Genomic DNA, 17,946 nt, shown 5'->3' with positions numbered 1-17,946 from the left:
CCCGTTTCACCCACCACTCTTTTGCATCAGTTGAATGTGGTGTACTCTTGCACCTCATTAGTGCCTAGTGCAGGATCCATGTGCCCTCCCCTTGAATACTTATGGCAGTTCAGACCTAAAGTGAAAAGAGGAGGTATATCAGTAGATGGGGAAAGCCAACTCTCTCTTCTTGCATGTATTTCCACATTTCAAAAAGATGCGAGTGGAGGATGGTCCTCTCTTTAACACATTTTCTAATATTTAAAAAGGGATTTTGTTCATATTGGATTCTAGAGACGAGGGTATTCTTATTTTAATAAACTGGTTAGTCAGAGTGTAGAGAATTTCAGGTGCTGGCGGTGAATCCAACAATAATTTCATTCTTGACAGACTTTCCCTTCTCCTTTACACCCCAAAACTGAAATGTTAACAATGTCAGCATCTGAACACAATGAAATGTAGATATAATACAATACACTGGCTATTTAAATTATTACAGATACACACAAACATCTGAGTGTATGGGATGTATACTAGTGCCTTTTTGGTAAGCTTAATATAACACTTCTGAGGGCAAAACTCTCCCAGAAAATAAAAAGAGCACTCTAATTCCCTACACCAGAGAGTACAGAAAAGACACGTTTTTCAAGTAGGGTAGAGAGTATTGTGTGCTTTTTAATACCCGGTTTTGTACTTTACTTACAAATTATTCTCAGGTCAATCCAGTGGCAATGAAATGGACAAACAAAACTGCTCAGGCCAGCTAGAGGTTAAAATAATATTTTACCTAATGCCTTGTTTTAAACTTCATGTAGGTATATAACCAGGAAGGAGAATTCATGCTGAAGTTTGGATCTAATGGAGAAGGCAATGGACAGTTTAATGCTCCAACAGGAGTAGCTGTAGATTCTAATGGAAATATTATTGTAGCAGATTGGGGAAACAGTCGAATACAGGTAAACAACATGTAATTTTTTAAACTTATAGTGCTTTTGAAAGGTATTGGATTGACAGCCTCGGCCACTGAAACCCTCTTTTCCCCCACAAAAATAGGCACAAGCTTCAATAGGCCTCAATGCTGACCTGCAGGACCACTTTTAGAAGTAGTAGGATAGATAAACTCCATGCTCTTTCAGTCCTTACAATGTTTAAAGCTGATGGATTCCTTGTGGTAAAGACACCTATTCTATAAAGTGAGCAAATACCACCAGTGGACATTACATATATCACACACATCCACCAGGAGTCTGCAGGTTTCTGGCTGTCTCCTAATAGGAATAAATATGCCAGCCCTACCCCTTTGGTATTTTACACTAATATTGGTATGCTATTTGTCTCAGCATTGAGACACAGATACACTGCAGTGTTCAGGGTAGGGAAACTGAACAGTGAAATTGCTGAATGGTGTAGGTATTGGTGCTCTCTGGATACCACACAGCTATTTAAAATTTCAGAAGAAATATTGGGATGTCAGATATTTGTTTTGCTGAGAAGCACTTCTAGTTCTGCCTTCACTTTACTCTTTTCCTGAACAAAACAGGGCAGGAAAGAAGGAGTGAATATTCTCAGCTGGCTTCTCTGTAGAGAACAAAAAGAATGAAGTGAAGCTTTTCAGGCTTTGAAGGAGCTACAGCTTGAAGATGTGAGCTGGCCAGACTCCTTCTTTTCCTTCAACAATACCAGCTCATGTCCCCTAAGATTCTCTCTTCCTCATAGCTGGACCTCTCCTATTATTTTAATTTGTCATCTTGGAGAAAGGCATTGTAGCCTTCTAGTCTGTCTCTGGTTAGGCTATCTTGTGGACTTCTGGCAGACTCATTTCCCTCATCTTGTTGTAATTTGGGAGCCTGTTCTTCCTAATCCGCCTCCTTGGCAATGAGTAGATTGGTTGCTCCTACTTTTCTGCAAGAGCAGAATGAAAAACCTATTCTGCTGCTGCTACCACTGGTGCATACTGGACCTTTAACATTAAGGCTGAGAGAGTCTGCAGTGATCATACAAATCAGTTGAAGTCAAATGAGAAATTGTGTACAACAACTGCACATAAGAGGTTTATACAGTACAGTGCAGGCAATAGTAGTGAATAGTCACTGTAACTGAAGACAGAAGATATACTTTAACACAGGGGGAAAAAAGAGACAAATCCCTAGTAGTTTATCATTGTATTTTTTTAACATATTGAGAAAATGCAGTTGGCTGCTGCATTTATAATGAAAGTTGTACTGCTTGGTTTCAAGTGCAAATCATGGTCCTTTCTCATTAACACAATCCTTTGCCAGAGTGTACTGAACAAGCAACAAAATGACGGATCAGCAGAGATGCTTCAGCTGAAGTTCACTTGATCTAAAAAAGAGGAAGGCTGTGGCAGGAAATTCTATGTGAAGGGCCCTCAACTTTGTCCCTGCTTTTGCTGCACCTGAGGACCTAACTACTATGATTTGGGAGACGCATGCTGAAGGCTGTAACTTTTGGGGAAGGAGGGTGGATAGTGGTGGTTTGATTAATTAGAGATGGTTATTTTTAGAGTGAGGAACAGCTGTTTTATTTTTAATTTGGGTATATGTTTATTTTGGGGGCAAAGCTACCTATAGTATTAGCCCTTTCTAATTATTAAAATAAAAATGAATATTTTTAAATGTGAATTTTTGTATTTTGAGAATAGGAATTCAAGTTCTGCTCCCATATACATATCCCGTATAAATCTAGGGTTCTTTAAATATATAGAAATATTTCAGATTTACATTCATCCAGCTGAGACCATAATTTGGCCCATTATTTTTATCCCTATTAATAAATATAACATTACATATGTGTTTTCTCTCCTTAAAGGTTTTTGATGGAAGTGGATCATTTTTATCCTACATTAATACATCTGCTGACCCGCTTTATGGTCCCCAAGGTCTGGCGCTAACTTCAGATGGCCATGTTGTAGTTGCAGACTCTGGAAATCACTGCTTCAAGGTCTATCGATACTTACAGTAACAGTGGGCTTTAGATCTGCCTGGCCCTTAACAAACGACTGATCCTAGAGATCCTTAATCAATCTTTCTGTGCAGGATGTGTACTTTTATTTTTTAATGCTGAAAGAGTCGCCAGTGGACTTTTCATGTTTATTTCCAAACTTACCTTGTTTACATAGGACTTGCACCTCTTATGTTCTTCACTGAATTTATTGTTGTAAGGATAAATAAAACCTTTTGCTGAATTCATCACGACAATGAAATATTAAACATGTGAACTGCAGCTTGTGGAACAGGAATTTAAATAATTGACTAACTTTGCAAATAAAAATAAAATGAAAATATCTAAAGTATTTGACGGGGTTTATTTAACCTGTGAAAAGATAACGCCCGTTCAGAACTTCCAAATTTAAAAGTATCATTGTTATCCATTATTTAACTGGGAGTTTTTTTAACTGGTGAAGACTGGAAGTCTTTTTAAAATCTTATTATCATGGTAGGTACTGCACATGTAACATTCTTCAGTCTTAGTAACTATAACAAATAGGTTCTTTTAGTAAGATACAAGGTTGTGCAAAATCTTTCCAACTCTATTTGCCAGGCTTAACACAGCTCAACTTTTAGTACTATACAAATCAGTGCAAATTCTATATGCTTTGTGAGATTAATGAAGGATTGTTTCATGTGCTTGTTTCCAACTCCTCTTACTGCTCAGTGTGTAGTAAGGACTTTCTAGAGACCTGAAATTCCTACTGCTGTGGGACAAACTATACTGTAATGATACATTAGTTACTGATGATTTTCTGTAGAATGACTGACCCATTAACAACAAACTAAGTCATTAGAATCAGGGTCATGTTGGTCACTCTTCCATACATATTCTTTGCCATACGTTTTAAAGGCAATTTGATGTATGAATCAACATATCACACAGGACAGAAAGCCACACAGGTACCCCTTTGGAGGACCTACACTGTACAACCAAAGGAACTGTGGTTAACAAATGTATAGTGGAAAGCAAGGGTTATGAAAGCTATTTAATGCAAGAAAAGAACATTACAAATAATAATGAATTGAAGCAATTTCTGAAGACCTTAGTCGATGTGATGTTATTCTGAAGACAAAATAAGGACTGCAGAGTATGTGTGAATGTGTATATGTTTGACATGAGAATAAAGAAAGTGTCTGTAATTTGGGCAAGCCCTTTGAGTATGGCTGTACTCTGAAAAGGAGTTTCCCTCTCCCTGACTTAATCCCTGGTAGTCTTCTGAAAACCCAATTTAATTTAAAATGCTTCAGTGGACTCACAAAAGTTGGCTCTGTTTTAAGTATTTTCTCATGCATAATGTAGATCTGCCCATTTTAGGAAGCACTAGATTTATTAGAAATTGTAAAAACAAGAATCAAAAGATGCGTTGATGCTGTTCAGGAATACAGGGTCATGCCCCCTCTCAACGTTGTGCAGAGAGGCTGTGGTCGGTATGGTGCCAATGCCTGAAATAATCTTGGAGCAGTATTTTTTCTTTATTTAGAAATCTTAATGTTTTATTTTTTTAAAGAGGAAAATGGATGGGGAACCATCTTCAGTATGTCTTCAAAATCTAGGTTGATTTTTGTGAAATTACTTGTATCAGCTTGTTTCAGGTTAAATCTGTTTCAGCTCTTTTTAAGAAACGTGCTTAACATCAGTTTTCTGTAATGAAGCAGAACTTGAAATTCACGAGAATGTAGTGCAGTCTATTTTTTTAAATTAAGTTATATTTCGGGGAGGAGGGGGACAGAGTTCCCCTACTCTTGCTTATTTTTTTGCACATACAGCCCAATCTTGCAAACCCTTGCACACAAGATTAGTCTCATGATTAAAGTAGGAGGACTGGCTTGTCTAAGGGCTACAGAGTTGGACTATAAAATGTAGCTGGAAATTTGGTAATAACACTTTCTAGTTTTTAAAAACCAAGGCAAGTATTAGCAAGTGAGGAAGGTATTTTGTGTTTGAACTTAGTTTGTCCGAAAATTCTGCAGGGAGGATAGATGCCATCCAGTATATCACTATAAATTATCCTCTTACTCCCAAGTACAATTGTAATTTTTTTTGTTTTTTAGTAACTATCCTTTTAATCAATACTCTGACACACACAATCAGTCTGGAGCACTTGGAAACTACTAATACAATAAAAACATTTCAATTGCATTTACTAACCAAGAAAAAAATCCACACTTTTTTCTTTTTTTTAAATTCAAGGGTATGAATAAAATTATATATAATCTATTGCGATGGGTTATTTTAAAGGACAGTATCAATTTGATCCCAAATTTAGATTTTTGTAACAAATATTTTAAAGCTTAAGATGAATGGAGGTGTTTCTGTGGTGGGGGGAAGAGAAGAAGCAAAGAAAAGAAATTAGTACAGGACAAATCCTCCACTGACAGAAATTCTTTGTCTCACAGATATCAATCTCTAAATGATCTCTTGAAAAATTTTGTAAAACACATACTCAAGATGATACATGTCATGTATGTGTACATGTACATTGTTTCTATAAAATTTTCAGAAAATTTGCTTTTATAGTTTGTTTTTGAAACCTTATTACCTAAAACACTTGGATTAAAGATCCCCAAACCACCTGTAATATCATGGCAGAAATTTGGTAATATTTTTGTGCTGGCAGATTTTTCTCTTCCAATTAAATAACTGCCAGAATTGCACTACTCAATCTACTGAGTTATTAGCTTATATTAAAGGTTCTAAGTCGAACACACCTCCTGTATGCCATGTTTACCCTTACTGTTCCACTGACTTCAGTGGCTTATAGGAGACTGGTCACACAGCAGGAGTGGTGGAGGTATGAGTTCTGTTTAAACTATGGAAGTAATGTCAAAAGGTTTTCTGGGAGTTACGTTCTCTGCAGTATTTTTGGACAAATTATCAGACTATATGTATTAAATTTTTGAAGTGGAAGAAAAGTGGCTGTTCAGTTAAATTTTGAACACATGTAAATGCATTTTTACATAGTCTAAAGTTTCAGCAGTGTAACTGAAAATAAAAATGAAGATGGCTTGAGGCAAAATTGTCTGATGCTGTTGGAGACTTATTAATTAGTAAATGCTGGTATGTCCTGTAAAAGTTACAGGGCTTTCAACTTTATAATTGTTAATTTTTTTTATAACTAAGGATCTAGTGTTGCCATAATGAAAACTATAAGTGCCGAATAAGTTATGATGTTATAAGGAAATAATTTTTGTTTATGGATGACAACAAGTCAGAACGTTCATGATGAAATGTGAGCAGTGATTGTTTGGTCTGTTTGTGGAAACTGTATGAAAGATATTTGTAGTTAGAGTAGGATAATCCTAAATTGGTTCTGATGTTTCTGATGAATGTACAGCACTTCAGTTAATGTTTGTGAGCAACACAGCCTTAACCCTGATGCTTTTGCTTTATGATATTGACATGGGAATGTTCCATACTTTACATAGCGTATTGCAATATCCCTGTGCTAAAAATCGGTATCATTAATACATTGTCCTTTCCAGTCCTAAAAGTAAATATACATTTTTAAGTTTTGTACATTCCATTTTTGTAAGTCAATTTCATACGTTTTGTGTATAGAACATATAGTCTTGCATTCTCAAACTGATACTGAAATATTCTAGTCATTTGTTCTTTCTTTTTTTCCTTGGAGGACAAAATACAAACTGCTTAAGATTGAGGATGAAAGATGTGCATCAAAAAGTGTTTGTATGTGTGTAGTTTTAGCTTCATGTGTGCCATGCTATTGTTGATGCTTTAGCCTACAATAAAAACTTTAAATTTACTCCTTCTTGGAAACATGGGGAAAAAAGTCAAATGTTGTATCCTTACCACGCACAAAAATTTCAAATAATAAAGCTTGTTTCCTCAACTATTTTCGGAGTTGGACTTTTCAGCGTATCATGTTCATTGTTCTCACAGATATCCCTAATTTGCTGAAAAAAGGGGCAATTGTTTTAAACAGAAAACCTCTTGCTACAGGTCACTTGGCAGGAAAACTGTTTGATATGTGTTTGACCCTTATCGCATACACACACAAGAAGGAGAGAAGGGGGTTTTTTTGGGGGGGGGGAAAGGGGGAGGGTTTTCTCGTGTCTTCTGTTTTTAAGTGTTTTTATTTATTAGCAGGAATATGATTACGAACTGTAGAGTCTCTTCACTTAAATCTTTGAAGTATGGTACCTATTGAGCTATGATATAGTCTTTTAAGATTCATACTACCACTTGTTCTGTAAGCTCTGTTAATGTGTCTACTGCAGCCAACATCTTAGAAAAATAATAATACTAGTAAGGCATAAGGTTTGGTGTAAAGGAGCGGTCCAGACTCCCTCCCTATGGTAACAGCTTATTGGCCTGTTACCTTTCTCTTTTGATAATATTTGGCAAGTTCACCATGACTATGAAGAATTCTCAAAGGTTGGATCCTGTGAAAAGACTGTTTCACCAAACTACTCACTTAACGAATAGCATGGATGGCTTGGAGATAGTTGGGTTGCACAGGCTTATGAGAAGTCAGGGCTAGTGTGTGGTTAGCAGGACAATCAAAAATGCAGAGCACCTCAAAGAAGAAGCAGCCACCCCATTTATTTTCTCTTGGGCCAGTCCTAAGTAGGCATCTTTTCCCCCTTTCTTTAGTGCACATCTCAGAATATGTCAGCAGCCATATTTCAAGGACTCCAGTTTTTCTTCCTAATGCAAAATGTAGTAGTGTAATGAATTAGTAAGGCTTTGTCCTACTTCATCAAGCCTCGCATTAACATATGGCTGTGAGGGACAGCACAACGATGAACTTGACAGAGCACTCAATCTGCTTTGAAGTTTGGCTGTACACAATCCATTTTATATGGCTGCCAGCTAGAATGAAATACAATGAAACAGAGCAGTATTGACTGGAATTTCAGAAGCACTTGCTACTCCCATAGAGGTGGGGGAGGGGGGGAGGAGAAGAGAGAGAACGTGAAAAGGAAAAGAGAAGAGAACACAGAACTCTTGGGAGAAAGGAAGGTGGAATTAGGTTGTGTTTTGAATGGGGTCTGGTTTCTTTGAACGTTCGTATTTAGAAATGCTAATGGAAAAATCATTGCCTAAATGACACAGTCAGTGTCCTTCAGTGCCTAACTTGGATATTTGTTATAATATATTGTTTAGTACTAATACATCATTCCATATTAACTGTTCCACTTGCTAGTCTTCTGAAAAGATGAGCAACTTTTTTCCAATACTCTGATTAGTCTTTCCATTAAAACTGAATGCCTTCTTACTCCACTAAACTGAATACTTTGAAATTATATATCTATTGATTTATTCTGTATCCCAAATTTCTCCTTCAAGGGAATTTTTACCAAATACTTTAGGGGAAAAACCAAACTGGTTTTTTTTATATTAAACAAAGGTTCAAAATGTAGCACTTACAGATATGACCTGCCAGAATTAAGATTACTTGCATTACAGTAGCAGGTAGGAGCCCTGGTCACGTGGCAGGACTCCGCTGTGTGAAATCAACAAAAAGATTAGTCCCTGTCTCAAGGAACTTACAGTCAAGGTGTTCTCCTCCTCTGTTGCCAACTTCACATAGAGGGAAATCACCAGACAAACCCTGAAAATGTGCTAGATATAGCTGCTTAACACTCAAGAGTTAATATCACTAAACAAAATTTCCAGAGAATTTAACATATATTAAGGCTGTCAAATAATTAAAATAATTGTAATTAAGTGAGTGATGTAAAAATGTAATTAATTGCACGGTTAATAGCAGAATACCATTCATTTGCATATTGTGGATGTTTTCTACATTTTCACATTTCGATTACAACACACAATACAAAGCATATAGTGCTCACTTTATGCTCTTGTTTACAAATATTTGCTCTGAAAAAAAATAGAATTTTTCAATTCACCTAATACAAATACTGTAATTCAATCTCTTTATCATGAAAGTTTAATTTACAAATGTAGTACTAGGTACAAAAATACCCTGAATTCAAGAATAAAACAAAGTAAAACTTTAGCACTTACAAACCTAAAGTGCTTTAGCATCCACTCAGTCCTACTTCTTATTCAGCTAACCACTCAAATTTGTTTACATTTGCAGGAGCTAATGCTGCCTGCTTTTTGTTTAGTGTCACCTGAAATTGGGAACAGGCATTCACATAGTACTGTTATAAGCACTAACAGGACAAGTTGAGAGCATAGGAAAGAGAGTCTTCCTACTTTTAGTTCCTGTGCTTGACACAATAGTAGCTCCCAGCAGTTGGAGTAACTAAAAAATAAAGGGTTGCTTAGTCCTAGACTGAGCAAAATAAAGGCTATGTCTACACTGTAGCCTTCTTCCAGAAAAGCTTACGCAAATGAAGCATGGAGTGAAATATTGCCACACTTCATTTGCATAATGTGTGTGCCTAACGTAGTGAATACAAACAGAGAGAGGGTAAGTTTAGAAGATAGGATACACAAAGAACAAGTTAAAAATCACTTAGGAAAGTTAGATGTCAGCAAGTCACCAGGTCCTGATGAAATGCATCCCAGGATACTCAAGGAGCTGATAGAGGAGGTATCTGAGCCTTTAGCTATGATCTTTGAAAAATCATGGCAGACAGGGGAGATTCCAGAAGACTGGAAAAGGGCAAATATTGTGCCCATCTATAAAAAGGGGAATAAGAACAACCCAGGAAACTACAGACCAGTCAGTTTAACGTCTTTCCCAGGGAAGATAATGGAGCAGGTAATTAAGGAAATCATATGCAAACACTTGGAAGGTAATAAAGTGATAGGGAATAGCGAGCATGGGTTTGTGAAGAACAAGTCATGCCAAACTAATCTGATAGCTTTCTTTGATAGGATAACGAGCCTTGTGGATAAGGGAGAAGCGGTGGATGTCATATACCTAGACTTTAGTAAGGCATTTGATACGGTCTCACATGATATTCTTATTGATAAACTAGGCAAATATAACTTAGATAGGGCCACGATAAGGTGGGTGCATAATTGGCTGGATAACCGTAGTCAGAGAGTTGTTTAAGGGTGCTAAATCCTGCTGGAAAGGGATAACAAGTGGAGTTCCTCAAGGGACTGTTTTGGGACCCGTACTGTTCAATATCTTAATCAATGATGTAGATATTGGGATAGAGAGTACGCTTATTAAGTTTGCAGATGATACCAAACTGGGTGGGGTTGCAACTTCTTTGGAGGATAGGGACATAATTCAAAATGACCTTAGCAAGTTAGAGAAATGGTCAGAGGTAAACAGGATGAGGTTTAATAAAGAGAAATGCAAAGTGCTCCACTTAGGAAGGAACAATCAGTTCCATACATACAAGATGGGAAGCGACTGTCTAGGAAGGAGCATGGCGGAAAGGGATCTAGGGGTCATAGTGGACCACAAGTTGAATATGAGTCAACAGTGTGATGCTGTTGCAAAAAAAGCAAATATGATTCTAGGTTGTATCAACAGGTGTGTTGTAAGCAAAACTCGTGAAGTCATTCTGCCGCTCTACTCTGCACTAGTTAGGCCTCAGCTGGAGTACTGTGTCCAGTTCTGGGCGCCACATTTCAAGAAAGATGTGGAGAAATTGGAAAGGGTACAGAGAAGAGCGACAAGAATGATTAAAGGTTTAGAGAACATGACCTATGAAGCCAGGCTTCATGAACTGGGCTTGTTTAGTTTGGAAAAAAGAAGATTAAGGGGGGACATGATAGCGGTTTTCAAATATCTAAAAGGGTGTCATAAGGAGGAAGGAGAAAATTTGTTCCTCTTGGTTTCTGAGGACAGGACAAGGAGTAATGGGCTTAAAGTGCAGCAGGGGAGGTTTAGATTGGACATTAGGAAAAAATTCCTGTCAGGGTGGTCAAATATTGGAATAAATTGCCAAGGGAGGTGGTGGAATCTCCCTCTCTGGAGATATTTAAGAACAGGTTAGATAGACATCTGTCAGGGATGGTGTAGATGGAGCTTGGTCCTGCCTTGAGGGCGGGGGGCTGGACTCGATGACCTCTTGAGGTCCCTTCCAGTCCTATTATTCTATGATTCTATAATTAATTAGCAGTCATTTTGCACAAGAGGCTATTGCGCAAAAAGGAGCTTGTGTAGACAGCTCCTTTTTGCGCAAAACCCCCCTCTTGCGCAAGAGCCGTTCTTCCTGCAAAAATGAGGAAGAACAGCTGTTGTGCAAGAGGGAGTTTATGCACAAAAAGGAGTCATCTACATAGCTCCTTTTGCGCAAAAGCCTCTTGTTCAAAATGGCTGCTAATTAACTATGCAAATGAAGCATGGCGATATTCCACTCCACACTTATTTGCATAAGCTTTTCCAGAAGAAGGCTACAGTGTAGATGTGGCCAAAGACTGCTAGAATCTTCGGACAATCTGCCATAATCTAATACATCTCTAATGAGCATTTGTGAACATAGGTTTTTCAGAGGTTCAGAAGTTGACCAAATTTTGATGGATTTTCACAGGGATAGATACTCAGCTGATTTCTCTCAAATTTTCAAAGATATTGCTCCAAAGCATGAAGGCACTGGACCATCTTTATAAAACAGTTGTAAGAATTTAAAGCTGACAGAATAACATTATTCTCTAATATTGTTCTAGGAAACAGCTGAACCATTTTTGCTGAAACTTAAAAATAAACAAAAAATCCAGCCCCAGACATGGAAAATTCCAGCCCAGTCTGTTAAAAGTTGGGAACTTTTTAGGCTACTTAAATCTTATAATGGAAAGTGTTTGATATGTGTTTAGTGAAGGCTGCCTATCAGCTCCTTCTGTTATAACGTTACTGTGCATCATTTAACTTATCTGACAATAATAGTATGATAATAGTTGTATCCTTAATAGCAGCCTTATCAACTAATCATACACTTACAATTGCAAAAATTTAAATTGGCCTGTCTTCCAAAGCCACAGGCTGTTACGTTGTGTGTAAAAGGAGCTGTTGTGCTAATTCAACCAGTAGCAAGAAATGGCAATCCTTTGTCCATGTCTGAAACTCTGTCTGCATTTTCACTATCTTAGTCCACTCCTCCCTACTAAATGCTCTGCTAATTTAGTATTAACCTTACGTTGCCAAATTAGGAAGTGTTAATAAAATTTTTCATTTCACGATGAAGCTGATCTAAAGATTTGGCCAGAGCTCAGGGCCAGCAAATTTGATTGGAGATTGAGTACGTTTACTCCAGAGAAAACAGCCAGAAAAAGTTTGTAACCCTGCGGTCATGCCACTAAGAATGTGACCTTGTAATGCTTCTAAGAAGAGTAGTAGATTGAGTTCTAACACATAGAGGGTTTTTTTTTTTTTTTTTTTTTTTTGTGAGCCGATATTGAAGCAATGCACCAGAACAAGGTTAATAGGCATTATGATGCTAGAGGTTTATTTTGTTAGATCACTGGTTCTCAGCCAGGGGTATGTGTACCCCTGGCACTACACAGAGATCTTCCAGAGAACACAGCAACTAATTTAGATATTTTCCTAGTTTTACAACAGGCTGCATAGAAAGGACTAGTGAAGTCAGGATTACCTAAAATTTAATACAGACAATGATGTGTTTACATAGTTCTATACATTATATTGGTGGTTTTCAAACTGTGGGCAAGTTCATTTTAATGGGGTCAGCAGGGCCTACATTAGACTCACTGGGGCCCAAGGCAGAAAGCTGAAGTAGATGCCTAAGGCTACGTCTACACTGCAGGTTTCTTGCGCAAGAACTGTTTTGTGCAAGAGTTCTTGCACAAAAGGTCTTGCTCAAGAGCACGTCCACACTGCCATGTGCTCGTGCGCAAGAGATGTGCTTTTGTGCAAGAGCGTCCATGGCAGTGTAGATGCTCTCTTGAGCAAGAAAGCTCTGATGGCCATTTTAGCCATAGGGGTTTCTTGCGCAAGAAACCCCAGTTGCCCGTCCACACTGCCTTCTTGCGCAAGAGCTCTTGTGCAAGAGGGCTTATTCCTCATGGGGAGAGGAATAACTCTTGCGCAAGAAACCCTCTCTTCTGATGCTTTACTGTAAATTTACTTGCGCAAGAACACACGTGCAGTGTAGATGCTCTGCACGTTTTTGCACAAGAATGGTTGTTATTGCGCTAAAAGCCTGCAATGTAGCAAAGTGTTTATGTGAGGTGAAAGTTGGGGTATACAGGACAAAACAGACTCTGCGAAGGAATACAATAGACTGGAAAAGTTGAGTCACTATGTTAGGTGACATAAAACCAAAGTAGTTTAAAGCTCCCATGGCTTTTTCTGTTGTTATAATGGGGTGCTACCCCTGGATATCTGAAAGGGTCATTTTCTAGACTCCCTGCAGGCCAAAATTGCTGCATGTAATTGGGCAGTGTGTGGAAGCATGCATGGTCTGCCACTTTCTTATTGTGTGGCTAGATAAAGAACTCAGTAGCATGATTTATAGGTGTGGCCGTAAGCACAGCTTTAAAATGGGTGCCCTTTGACACAGCTTACTTCCACTGCTCTGCCTCTTCCCCAATTGCCAATGCCTTCTCTGGTTCAGTCGTGCACTGTCCTACGCACACTTGATGCCTAACACCTCATGGTAATTCTATGAAACAGCAGCTGTTCATTCCTACTTCAGGTACTCTTTCCTCTTTTGCTTCAGAGTGGTAAACACAGGAGGAGAGCTACACTTAATTATTGGGTATGAAGTAAGTGGGAATAAGACTCAGTGGGGATGGCCACTGTGACAGGAGGAAAGAAACTGTGGAAGGAGGTATGAAGGAAAGATGGTGTGGGAGATGGCCCAAGCAAGGCTCGGCACAGAGACAGATAATTACAGAGTTTTCATAGAGGGGTGGGAGCAGGGATAACAGGGACGGGGGGAGGAGGAAGTGGGGGAATAAGAAAACTAGACTGATTTTGCCAGATAGTGAACTCATACTCATTGTCTAGTCCTGGTTTCTCTCACCTGAGTCAGAAGAGAATGGGAATATTTCGAAGTTCTGGGGAGTGCTCCACTATATTTGATAACATCCTGTCAAAAGTGCAAACACAGGGTAACATCAGAACAAGCATACTATCACAAACATAGCCTGCTCTGAGTCATTTTTTGGCTCAGTATCAGGGAGACGCTTTTTCCTTTCACATAATTGACTTGGGGAAAGGGATGTGCAGCATGGAGGAGGGCTGGTGAGCATTGTAATCTCCTGTTTAGCAGCTCACTCACAGAAGCAGTGGTGATTTAGCATACTTGTTAAGGTTTTAATCCTACTAAGTTTTGGGACGATTCACATACTACATCTAAAGATGTACATAACTGCTTACAGAATTGGGGTCCACAAGCATCTCTAGACAAAGTCTCTGGTTTAAACAAAATTAAGTAGGATTTTCTAAGTTATATCTTGAGAGATATGAAAACAATCCTGTTGCATGGTTGTTATAGTGAAATGTTTAACTATACTGATAAATTGCTGGTTAAAATAGAAATTTACGACGTTTCTATTAAAATACAGCAATTGGATTTGTTAATAAAATGTCCCCTTCTAAAAGACATTTTAAGAATGCATAGGCTTTTAAACATTAATCCAGAATCCTGGAATCAGCTATTCTTTGATGTTCAAGGAAAGAATCAAACTTCAAAATCCTCAAATAATTTCTCTGTCGGTGGGTTAGCTGGAAGATCTACTTTATTATTGTCTAAAATGTGAATTTTGCTTATTTAGCTTGAGTTCTATAAGATTAAAGATGTGACTTCAATAAAAGCTATGTTATAAAAACAATGGTACAGAGGGGATACTTTGACACTCCTGAACAGAATGCTGAGGGACAACCTATCCTAAATTCTCAATTACTGAGGCCTTGTCTGCTGTGGTGATCGATCTTCTGCAGTTTGAACTCAGAGGGTGGCCCCACTGGCATCTGGTACTCCTGCTTTTGAGAGTAGTAAGGGAAGCTAATGGGAGCATATTCTACATAGCTGGAGTTGTATTCCTTAAGCTGAGCTGCCAGATCTCATGTAGACCTGGCCTGAGGGCTTGTCTCTACTTATTGGAAGATCAATACTGCAGAGATTGATCTCCCTAGGTTCAATATAGCAGCTCTAGTAAAGTTCTGCTAAATTGACTGCTGATGGTGCCGTCATTGATTCTAGTACTCCATTGCATCACAGGAGCAAGGGAAGTTGATGGGAGAGTTTCTTTTGTTGATCTCCTGCAGTGGGGACGCCACAAAAACATAACCTACCAACCTGTAGATCGGGATCTACGGGTAGATCTTGGAGTCTCTGGCTATGTCTTGGTTACGCTGAACTTTCAAAAGAGGATATGCAAATTCCTCTGGGAATTTGCATATCTTCTTCTGATCTCACTTTCGAAAGCAGAGCTTTTGAAAGTAAAAGTAGTCGGGATGCGGTTTTTTTCCGGCAACCCCCACCCTTTTTTTGAAAAGCCACTCTTCTGCACAAAATTAGGTTTACGCAGCTTTATGCGGAATTTGCATATCCTCTTTCAAAACTTCAGCATGGTCCAGAGGAGCCCTCAGACAGGTGATCCTGACTGGTTTGGCTGGGAAGCTATCAAAGGCTGGCACTTCAGTTGCCCCTCCACCCCCTCTCATGCTGCTCCTGGTCTCTGCTTTGGAGCTACCCTCCAGGGAGCCTCCTGCTTGCTGTGCAGGGTATGATAGCCCCCACTGCTGTACCCCATCTCCACACAGAGAGAAGGGGATAGAGGGAGCTTGGCAATGCAAATCTGTCACTCTCACACAATGTGTGTGTCTCCGTCATTCTCACAAACACACATTGTCCTTCACTCTCAACTCCCGACCCAGCACACATGTGGGGGTTGTTGTTACTACTTTTACTGCTTGCAAAATGGATTAGTTTTGGTTTATGACGGGTCTGTGCATTTCATAATTTTAATTTCTCTCTTACTCTTAAATTTAATTCTTTGAGTAATGAGTTCTAAAATGCCTAACCTGTTATGGCTGGACTAATTATCCCTGTGGGAATTGTGCTCCTGAAAGTGGCCCTGCAGCCCCTGAGAAAGACAGAGCAGGGGGTCTTCACACTATCATTGCCTGCAGATACTACTCCTGCAGCTCCCAGTGATCAATAACAGGGAACCATGGCCAGTAGAATCTGTGGGCTCAGTGCCTGTAGAAGAGGGCAACACACGGCACCATGGAGTCATTGCAGTACACACCAGTGCTACGTCTACACTGGCATGAATTTCCGAAAATGCTTTTAACGGAAAAGTTTTCTGTTAAAAGCATTTTCGGAAAAGCGCGTCTAGATTGGCAGGATGTTTTTCCGGAAAAGCACTTTTTGCGGAAAAGCATCCGTGGCCAATCTAGATGCGCTTTTCCGCAAAAAAGCCCCGATCGCCTTTTTCATGATCGGGGCTTTTTTGTGGAAAACAGTACTGTGCTGTCTACACTGGCCCTTTTGCGCAAAAGTATTTCGGAAAAAGACTTTTGCCCGAACGGGAGCAGCATAGTTTTTCCAGAAAAGCACTGATGATTTTACAGTAGATCGTCAGTGCTTTTCTGGAAATTCAAGCGGCCAGTGTAGACAGCTGGCAAGTTTTTCCGGAAAAGTGGCTGATTTTCTGGAAAAACTTGCCAGTCTAGACACAGCCCAGCTGTTTACAGGAGTGGGGAAGGGCCAGGGCAGGAGTAAGTCTGCCTTAACCTCACTGCCCACCCAGAAGCAATCTCAGTTAAGCGGTGCCTAACCAGACCCTACATCCTGAACCCCTGTCCCATCCCTGAACCTCTTGCCCAGACGTGAGCCCCCCTGCATCCAAACTCCTTCCCAGATCTTGCACCCTGAAACCCCTCCTGAACCCCAATGCCTTGCCCTGGACTGAGCCCAGAGCCCCTCCCACACTCCAAACTCCTTGGTCCAAGACCAGAGCCTCTACCCCAGCTTGCTGAAAGCGAGTGTGGTTCAGGGAACAAGGGGAATGGAGTGAGTAGGGTGAGGCCTCGGAGAAGGGGCAGGAAGGAAGCGGGGCAAGAGTATTTGGGTTTGAGGTAGATCTTTCAATGCACTTAAATTGAAAAAGCGATCTTGTGGTTAAAAAGGTTGAAGACCACCAAGCTACACTAGTCACAAAGCTGGAATTGCCTATCTGAGGTTGACTTTCTTGCCTCCTGTAGACCTGCCTTGAGTAAGGGACAATCACTATTCCTATACAGTATTTACTTTCCACAAGCTACCTCGCCATATAAATTATGAGTGATGTAGTGAATATTTGGATGCTAATATTTTAATTGCATTATTACACTTATTAACCATAAGTTGGGATATCACTAATTATATACTATATGTATTTTATGACTTTTAAACCAAGCGGGGAGAATTTAAGTATTATACCCAGCTGCACAGTGTACACTCTTTCCTGTGTATTAGATAATTTTTATAGTAACTTCAATAAGTTTGCAGGCACTTTTGCTTCCTTGGCTAATCAGAGGCACTCTGGGGGATGAGGGTGTACATTTTGGAGACCGTAGGTGAGGAGTCAGGGAAATTAATTCTGGCAACTTTCACGTGATGTGCGTTTTCAATGGGTTGCGTATCGCTGTGAACAACTGAGTGCGGGGGGCAGCCAGCGGCTGGGGCCAGGATCAGCTTGGGGAGGAGGGAGATGAACCAAGGCAGGAAGACGCGAAGGGACTGGGGGCCCCGCTTGCGGCCGCTCCCTCCCTCGGAGGCGCCAGGCGGCGCTGTGAGCCTCGCCACCCCCACCACCGCTTCCCGCTGCCCTTTGCCTCCCGGCGGCGGCGCGGAAATCAAACTCCGGCGCCTGCCTGGGCCTTCAGCGCCGCCGCCCCGCTCGGGCGGGAAGGAGGAGACATGGTAAGCGGCGTCCGTCCCGCTCCTCCTGCCCGGGAGCCGCGCTCGGGGACAGAGGCGGCCGCCGCCCAGGGTGGGGCTGAGGCGCTGCCGGCTCGTTGCGGCCCCTCTGGCGAGCCCGGCCGCGGCGCTGACCTGGGGGCGCAGTGGGACGAGCGGGTCGGGCGCGGGGCCGGTTCGGGGC

The 17,946-nt window shown here is 40.3% G+C and overlaps 2 protein-coding genes across 15 annotated transcripts in view; both read left to right on the top strand.

The window, feature by feature from the left end:
* The window catches only part of TRIM2 (tripartite motif containing 2), a 120,286-nt gene extending 113,442 nt beyond the window's left edge, over positions 1 to 6,844 (top strand). For 11 of the 12 annotated variants that reach the window (XM_089777966.1, XM_014574269.4, XM_014574301.4 and 8 more), the window contains 2 exons: positions 795 to 935; positions 2,809 to 6,844. In XM_089777966.1, coding sequence (XP_089634092.1) covers positions 795 to 935; positions 2,809 to 2,961 — 294 coding nt within the window. In that variant the 3' untranslated portion in view covers positions 2,962 to 6,844. The other variant, XM_006111562.5, reaches the window with a different exon arrangement.
* A 10,669-nt stretch (positions 6,845 to 17,513) lies between these two features.
* Positions 17,514 to 17,946, top strand: part of MND1 (meiotic nuclear divisions 1) — a 68,289-nt gene continuing 67,856 nt past the window's right edge. The window contains exon 1 of one of the 3 annotated variants that reach the window (XM_075930076.2): positions 17,514 to 17,765. In XM_075930076.2, coding sequence (XP_075786191.1) covers positions 17,763 to 17,765 — 3 coding nt within the window. In that variant the 5' untranslated portion in view covers positions 17,514 to 17,762. The remainder of the gene's footprint in view (positions 17,766 to 17,946) is intronic. The other 2 variants (XM_075930078.2, XM_075930077.2) reach the window with 2 other exon arrangements.

This window comes from Pelodiscus sinensis, chromosome 4 (assembly GCF_052426305.1).
Source record: "Pelodiscus sinensis isolate ZL-2025 chromosome 4, ASM5242630v1, whole genome shotgun sequence".
Classification (NCBI taxonomy): domain Eukaryota; kingdom Metazoa; phylum Chordata; order Testudines; family Trionychidae; genus Pelodiscus; species Pelodiscus sinensis.
The sequence above is the reverse complement of the archived record's forward strand: the minus strand, read 5'-3'. Positions and strand labels throughout refer to the sequence as shown.